The sequence below is a fragment of the Ruditapes philippinarum genome, unplaced genomic scaffold (genome assembly GCF_026571515.1).
Source record: "Ruditapes philippinarum isolate M1 unplaced genomic scaffold, ASM2657151v2 ctg5839_1_1_1_1, whole genome shotgun sequence".
NCBI lineage: Eukaryota > Metazoa > Mollusca > Bivalvia > Venerida > Veneridae > Ruditapes > Ruditapes philippinarum.
The window spans coordinates 69,185-77,739 of record NW_026856785.1 but is presented as its reverse complement, the minus strand read 5'-3'; the positions used below and the strand labels follow the sequence as shown (position 1 = coordinate 77,739).

At 31.8% G+C, this 8,555-nt stretch overlaps 1 protein-coding gene across 2 annotated transcripts; it reads right to left on the bottom strand.

Moving 5' to 3' along the window:
• Window positions 1-3,528: 3,528 nt before the first annotated feature.
• Window positions 3,529-7,356, bottom strand: LOC132747705 (perlucin-like protein). 2 transcript variants are annotated; one of them, XM_060737201.1, is made up of 5 exons: window positions 7,229-7,356; window positions 6,811-6,908; window positions 6,044-6,129; window positions 4,111-4,201; window positions 3,529-3,785 (listed from the first exon to the last, which is right to left on the bottom strand). In XM_060737201.1, the coding sequence occupies exons 2-5, from the start codon at window positions 6,878-6,880 to the stop codon at window positions 3,562-3,564; spliced, it is 471 nt and encodes a 156-aa protein (XP_060593184.1). In that variant the 5' UTR covers window positions 6,881-6,908; window positions 7,229-7,356; the 3' UTR covers window positions 3,529-3,561. The 2 variants fall into 2 exon arrangements, with proteins under 2 accessions (XP_060593184.1, XP_060593185.1); XM_060737202.1 differs by having other exon boundaries at window positions 7,233-7,352.
• Window positions 7,357-8,555: the final 1,199 nt, after the last annotated feature.

Genomic DNA, 8,555 nt, shown 5'->3' with positions numbered 1-8,555 from the left:
CTGAGATAAATTCAAATTAAAAAGAGATAAAACAGAATCCCTAAAGAGCCCCCAAACGACAAAATTTGGAAAATATTGCACGCTTGGTTTCATTTGAGCCTGTTTTCTATGAACCCGGTAACCGTCCCACATCCCTTAGCACCGAGCTTCCCTTTTCCCTTTCATGAGCATATTGTGAAAAATGGCCGTTTTCATTGAAAAAAGCCTACTGTTACAAGTTCAAAATACTGCTAAATGAAAAAACTATGAAAAATGCCTTCAATACTAATTAATTTTCGGCACAAATTTGTTGACTGGGACCCATTGCTTTTTGTAACGACATGCTCAGTTTTAAATTTTCTGTTACCATGGCAACGAGGGACATATCAAAAAATTGCCAAAAATCACTATTTTGCCTTGATTTTTTTCCATCAAAAATTTATTTCAAAGTTGACTGCAACTTCTTCAAGGGGATTGAGGATAGAGTCAGAGGCTTTTCAGCATTGTTACACGTTACCGTAGGATCGACCTGAGGTTCATTTTTATAGCCTCTCACAAAAGTCCAAAATTTTCTTGGATGAGGGGGAACTTGTGGCCCCCTTCAAACCCGCCACACAGAAGGAAGCGCAACCCCCCCCCCCCCTCCTTTCTGGCAACCCCCTGATTGTATCTTTTGGGTATGGGGACGGCGCAGAAAAAGTGCTCACTTTTTTTTAGAAACATTTCTCAAACGAAAACCTTTTTGGGGCCCAAAAATATTTGATCTGATAAGTATATGTCATCCATGGAGCATCTAATGGCCTGGCACATATATCTTTGTAAGATGAATTTATGTGGTTTGAAACGTTATCAGCGTATTTGTTGGTATTGAAAATCAAAGCATTCGTCCCATTGAAAATTGCAAAAAACTCATTTCGAAGATTAGCTTAATCACCCGATTATATTCCTAAATAGTACTTTGACAACTATGTTGTTTTGGTTTCCTAAATTTAAAAAGACAAATATTGGAATATGGTAACGCTGTTCTTGATGAAGAATATGCTCCTTTACGCCAGATTTTATATTTTGTACTTTTGTTTTATACAAAGACAAGATAAATTAATGATTGAGAGAATTCTTTGAAGTGCGTTGATTCTTTCAATGATTTGTTTCATTCTAAATTGTAGACAGATAGAAATATTTTTTTCTGTTTGTGTTTATTGTTGAGAGCATCATAATTAAAATCACCTGTTCATAAAATGTCAATAATATTGAGTCAACAGAAAAGCAAGATATTCTTCAATATTATTCTTATAATCTGTATTTGCGTTTGGAGTATAACATAAAAAAGACAGGATAGGACACGTTTATTATTTTCAAGTTGATACTTCTATCCAAATATTTGAAGCATAACCCTACCATGAGGATAACCACCTATTCGACCGTTACTTTTCGTGTGTTACTGAAAGAATAAAGGCGAAATGTCATCAGTTAACATTGTATCATTAAAGCCATTTTTCCGAGAAAGCAAGTATGTCAAACTCTTGAAATTCAGTAAAGAGAAGATCGAGTTTTATGTCTTACGTTCGGTAAAATTTATTTGGGCTAGAGAAAATGATTCTTAAAATCTTGATGTTATATCTGATTTATAGGAACTTGTAGAAAGAGGAGCGGGGTTTTCATATGTATCTCCAGATTATAACAGAAATATAGAAAACAATGTGTAGATGTTCGTAATAAAGATGAATCTCAGTTCATTAAGTGAAGCACTTGTTTAAAAAACACATTTATTAAAGAGGCCAACTCAAGATTTAACGTAAATACCTCACGCAACATACTTTAATACTGCTAGTTATATGACTTATTTGGTGTCTGTTCCTTTTGGTATTACGGTTTATGTAATAGAAAGAGCACCGAAACACGAAGCTATCAGATTTGTACGAGGGGGCGTAGCCCCCGAGTATAAATCAGATTGCCGAGTGTTTTGGTGTTCTTTCTCTTTTGTATCATAGTCAAACATGACAACACGTTCCCTGTTGTCATAATATGAAACCCCAGAAAAAAATTAACCAATGAACGAGCATTTGAATATTATAGTTCTGCCCCTTTCCTTTCTCTGCCGTCACAATATGTAAACCCCCGGCAAAAATGAACCAATCCACGGGCATTATCTGGAGTGCGGGTAACTGATACCTGCACTCCAGTTACCGCACTGTGCATGTATATGTATACGATTTAACTCTGACACTTTTTCAACAGAAAGGTCTCCAAACTATGATACAAATAAGATGTAGATGATTAAGTTACAGATAATGCAAAATAAGTTGATTATGTTTTTCCTGTATTTGGGCCGAATGATACCATATAGTCATGAACAATGTAACTCGTTACCTACGTACTGTTAGTAACAAGGACCACAAGAGAAATAATGGTTCATTCTTCTTCTTTTTTGTGTTATTCTTAGTACCACGTTTCGTGACATGGTTAAAACTTATGCTGGTATTTTATTTAATCATTTATATTTTATGAATACAACATATTTGTTACCATTGTATGTACTTCGATATCAAAATAAATCTTTACACCAAGAATGATCAGTTATCGTAAATTTTATTATTACATGTTCTGGCAGTCAAATCGAATGTACACATATATTGGCTGTAATCGTGGTTTCTCTGGTTAAACTGGTTGTAAATCTGATTTATCTTTCTTTCTGCGTGTTCTTCGTGTATATATTTTATATAAAATCCTTTTGAATATCTTATTGGTACATGCACCACGTTAATGGGTCTCTTTAAAAGCCTTATGATCAAATGTAGATTCAATCGAAGATAAAAATTAACAAGAGCTTTTTTTAAAATTTATTCAATTAATCTTTAACTAAAATATGTTGATTATTTTTTGTTATTATTTGAAATCTTACTGACACTGTTAAGTACATATGGCGGTTTTCCAGTTTTTACTGATTAAGGAATTGATGATCTATGCATAATCATTTACAGGGACTTCCTTATCATTTACAATGACAAAACTTCGCTGAGTTATCCCGAAATAAATCGATAGCTTTCTCTGTGTCAATAATGCGACTCAAATTCAAAGTCACCGTTATAAATTATACGGCCATGTGTTCATACAAAAATATACCAAGTGTATTTTATATACCGTTTTCTTATTACTGTGAGTTTCTACTTGTCCAAAAAAAAAACAACAATTTAATCTTATTTCATTTTATTGCAGTATATTTTTAAAAGTTCGTATTATTTGTATCTTAGGTTTCAGGTAAATCGATTGGTGCTTTCGGGCTAGTTTGAGAATTCAGTTTAGCGAAACAAGTATCAAACACATTTATTTGTCCATGAGATGAAACTAAATAAAGGGAAACAAACATGGATACTTGCATTAAATATGAAATGTGTATAAAGTATACATGCATTACAACAAAGCAAAGATTAAATAACGCAAATATTTCATTTCTGTCTTTTTAAAAAAAGTTTAAATACCATGATTTATTAAGCATTTTATGTATAGATCTAGTCGATTAGATTTTAAAATAAAAATGTACCGCAGCATTTTACTTCCTTTTTTTGCAGTTATTTATGTTTCTCATGCTGAGTCTTTCTCACAAATGAAATTAATTGAAGTATGACACGGGCAATCGTTCCATTCATAGGCACCATTGTAACCGAAATGTACACAATCTTCATCATTTTTATAATTGTCGGGTTGATTCGGTAACCAGTCAGAGAACGTAGCATGTCTGTTCGTGCCAGCCCATCGCCATATACCTTCATGAGATATGTCATTTAAACCCATCCAGGTGTATTGTGCTGTAAATAAGTTTGAAGGTGCTAAGTAAATGCATCTAATTTGAAGAAATGAGTTAAATGAATAAGGCTTTTTTATATATCTCATTTTCAACACGTTTTGCATTCAATCTAAGAGTAGCTTCGTTATTATCATAAAAAGTTATAATTTTATATAATTTTGCTGACATAAAACATAAGTAAAACATGTACTAGTAACGTGTTAAAACATTTGGGTTTTTCAAATAATCAGGATAAATCATTTGATAAACGTTAATAAATAGTACCTTATATTCTGACAGAAGTTATTGGAATCATCTAATAATTAGAAAAGTATCAGGGGATTTACCTTTGATTTTCTTCAGAAATCCTTTCAGAAAGGTGTTTTCAGCAAACGTTTCAATCTGAACAAGGTCTGCCCCAAGACGTCTACAGTACAGCTGATATGTAAGTCAAGATAGTATACCAAATAAAGATATAAAAAATTCAAATATTTTGGCCTATTTTTTATCAATGGTATTGCATAAATACATGCATTCATGTACGTAATGCTTTGAAAATGTTAGTTGAAAAAGAGACATACAATTAGATAAACTGGCATTAGAGCAGTTCCCGTACATAAGCAGTACCCGTGATATTTTTTTTTCTTGCATTCTTTAAACAAGACATACCAGTGATCACATGTGTCGCATATTGGTAGCGATAACTCAGCCAACAATTATTCAAGCGAAAAAGCCGTGTAGCATGAGCTACTGATCAATCCTGTAATTTCATAAAAGCTTCATTGAAATTACATTAGTGGTAGAAGAGGAGTAGCTTTAAGAATAAAAATCATCATTACAAACCATGACTCTGACAAGAATCAATGAATCGAAAAATGTTGATGAGATGTACAAGTTGTCATTCCTGTAAAGTTTTGATGAATTTGCACCAATAGTTTCTGAGGAATAGTCCAGTCAAGCTTCTGTGTAGCTGGCAACAGAAAAAAACACTTAAATGCAAGGGCCATAACTCATTAAGAATATTTCAAGCGGATACCTTGTGTTTTGTGCGCAAGTACTTGAGCTACAAATCAATACTGTAAAGTTTCAATGAAATTGCATTAGTGGCATAAGAGGAGCAGTCTGAACAATCTTTAAAAATAAAAATACTTAAAGGACCATAACTCAAACAAAAATCATTGGACAATTAAAAGTTGATAATATGCTAGAATTAGTACTGATCATGTATGTAAAGTTTGGTTGGAATTGCATCAGTAATTTCTGAGTAGTTCGGAAAAACTTCTTTTTATCTGGCAACACAAAAAAACACCTATTTTATTCAAGGATTATAGTTCGGCCAAAATCATTCAACAGCAAAACATGTGTAAAATATGCGCAAGTACTACATATCAATCCTATAAAGTTTCATGGAAATTGCATTTGGAGTTAAAATTCAAGGGTAATAACTCTGACAAAAAATATATTGACGTCAAATGGCGATTGTATGCACAACTAGACTTGGTGCTGATCATTTGAAATAGCACCAGTAGATTTTGAGGAGTTGTCCAGACAGGTATTGTGACGGATGAACAGACAGACAGACGGACGGACAGACAGACAGACGACGGAGAAGTGATCTCTATATGTCACCACTTCATTGCATGTGAATGCGTTGGGATACGGTACCGGGTAAGAATACCAGTGTAAGGTCCACGCTGTATTTCCTGAATGGCACATCTATTTACCTGTGGAGAAAAGTCTCTTTAACGATCATTAACTAAAAGAGGACTGACATAACAACATTGTATGATTATCCTGGGTTATGTTTTTATGTATGAAAATTACTTCTCTTTGTATAAAACAATGAGTAATTTCGGTAACTTATATTAGGCCTCATAACTAAAAGTTATTCTAAATTAAGAACATATTGAGATGTTACGAGACGAAAATCAATCTTTGGCGAGAGAGCGTATTAAAATATAGTTTTTTAAGTTATTACAATTTTTGAACGGAAACTACTCGCAAACCAGTAGACTTATGTTTGGCTTACGGTGATGAAATTTACTTAAGAAATGTGATATGGTATAGATTAATCTTGGTGAATAATGTTTTGTATGTTTAAAAGTTCCGAACGAAAATGTCTCTAGTTTAACAAAACGAATTATGCAAAAATATCATTGATTGAAGGAGTCATTTAAACGATTTTGAAAAACATCTGCATTAAACTTGTACAGTTTGTTTTATAAAAGACCATTAACGCATTCGACGACTGCATAAAATTGTAGATTAAAGTGTACATACCCTTGCTGCAGAAAATGACAGATGTATATCCATATCAATATAGTAACAATGCCCGTTATATGCAAACCAACCATCTTTACAGCAAGCTAGTTAATTCAAAGTTAAACACAAATAATGCATTTATTTAGATTCTAGCAACAACAATTTGTTCACATAAAAACGACCCCCCAAAAAATACATAAAATGTATCAGGCGGACGGAATGAAGTTTATTCTGGTTATATTTTCTGGTTCTCTGGGATCATAGATTCCAGCACTTTTAAATGTTGAAAATTGAGTACCGCTCAAGTCGGTAATTGGCCCATGGGGCATGAGAGAAGTTGCACTTTTTCATTAAACCCCATGTACAGACTGAACCAAGCCAAGTCTGCAATTTTCATGTAATTTGCTGTTATTAATGGTTCCGATGGATCACTTTTTCCATCATATTTAGTTAGGAAAAAAGTACGATGTAAATGAAGATCTACTGAGTAGAAGTTTATTCCTCCCTTACACATTGAATATTGATGTTATAAATTCAAAGAATGGCAATCCATCAGTTTAAGAGTTAAATACATGGATTCAAGAATGACAAAAATCATCTTTAATATCTTTGCACGCTACATGAAACATTGATACAAAAAATCTCTAAATATAAACTTCAGTTTCATGATATGTCAAGTAAAAAGAATAATCTTTTATAATTAAAAAATAAATAATGAAAATATAAAAATCATATATTAAGAATTTACTTTCTCCTTTATGTAATAACGTCTTTTTTATGTTTACCTGCACTGATTGTTGGTATCAGGCTTGTAATAACGAGCAAAGTTGCTAAACTAAACGATGACCTCATCATGCAAATAACTTGAAATGGTACAATATTCCTAAAAAACGTTTTTGTACCATATAAATCCCAACAGATTAGTTCATTCAATATGCTTTCAATTAATAAGCAACGTTAAGTAAATCATATTTTTGAAGAAGAACATGTTTTTAGAATTATTGAATAAATAGCATCAGCAATAAAAATAAACTATATGTCGAAGCATTACGCTGTATTAAAAAACAACAACAACAAAAAACAAGAAAATCCTATCTTAATAATGACAAGTTGACAAAATAATTATCATATAAATAAAAATGAAAATAAGAAAATATTAAGGTATTAAAATACATGTATGATCATTCATGCTAATTTACTTACGTACTTAGAGTACACCTTATCCTCGCTAGTGCTGCTGGTCAATGTTTACTTGCTACGTATAATTATACTATAATACCCCGACAAAATGTTTTCAAATGAATTCATGGATTCTTACTGATCATTTACATACATACACGTAACAAAAAGGTAAGTTTTAGTTATAGTAAAGTAACTAAATAGTAATCAAAGAATGTATTTTGCATCGTCAACTATTACTTATATGTTATCTTTAGGGAAAAAATATTGTAAAAAATAACTTCTCGTATTTTGTGCTATAACTTTTTAACATATTAGAGGACAAAATTACTTTAAAAGCAATTTAGATTTCTTCCTTGATCATTTTGTATAGATATGATTTTAAGAAAATTCTTAAAATAAAACAGCTGAAAAAAAGCTTATACCAAACAAAGATGAAAACAATGTAAAATGTAAACAAAGAAACTTTTTGACAGGCTATTGCGTTCTTAAAAAATGCAGATTTTAATACAAAACAAGGCAAACAAACAAAAACAAGACTGAAAGATTACACACACACATATCTAAATTCTATTTAACTCGAGCAATGAGCATTGAGGTTACTGGTAACATTCTGTACAAGCTTTATCTACCTAATCTAAATAATAGAACACTATCTACAAAATACAGGCACACGTACACATACGTCGTCAGATAAGACTCTGTATAATCTTATGTTTACTAAACTCGGCGACCACCTTACTGAGATGATTTTTTGACATTCACTGACAATATTGGTGGTGAAATACCTCAGTCTGGTGAACCTTTATGCATAATTGGCATCTTGAGTTACGTCCGTTTCATTGTTATGATATAATGCAGCGCCAGTAGCGGACGCTAGCGTAAAATACAAAAGTTGTTTAGTTGATAATTGATTATTTTTATCATCAGTGAATGACTGATACTCAGTTTGCAAGTTAGTTGTAGTTTAAATATTTTTCCTTGCCTCTTTTCTAATGTGTGAATGTTTATATTTAAATAGAAAATATCAGATGAAAATACTGGTGTGATGCTACAGTAAAGCAAAGTTGATATGTAATGTAGAAAAATATGATATCATTTTTCATTCATATTTTGAGCATATATAAAAATGAAAATAAATTTTAAAATTGAAATAGATAATTCCCGAATTGAACACTATTTTATTAAGCTACATTGTCTTAAGTGCAGCCAATTTTGGATATCAGTACGAATAAATCATGTTAACAACTGATTGTGGTAAAATGTCAAATTATTTTATACATATGAAGTCATATATTAATATAGCACAGCTATATGTAAACAATTTTTAAACCGCTCTTCTACTAATAAA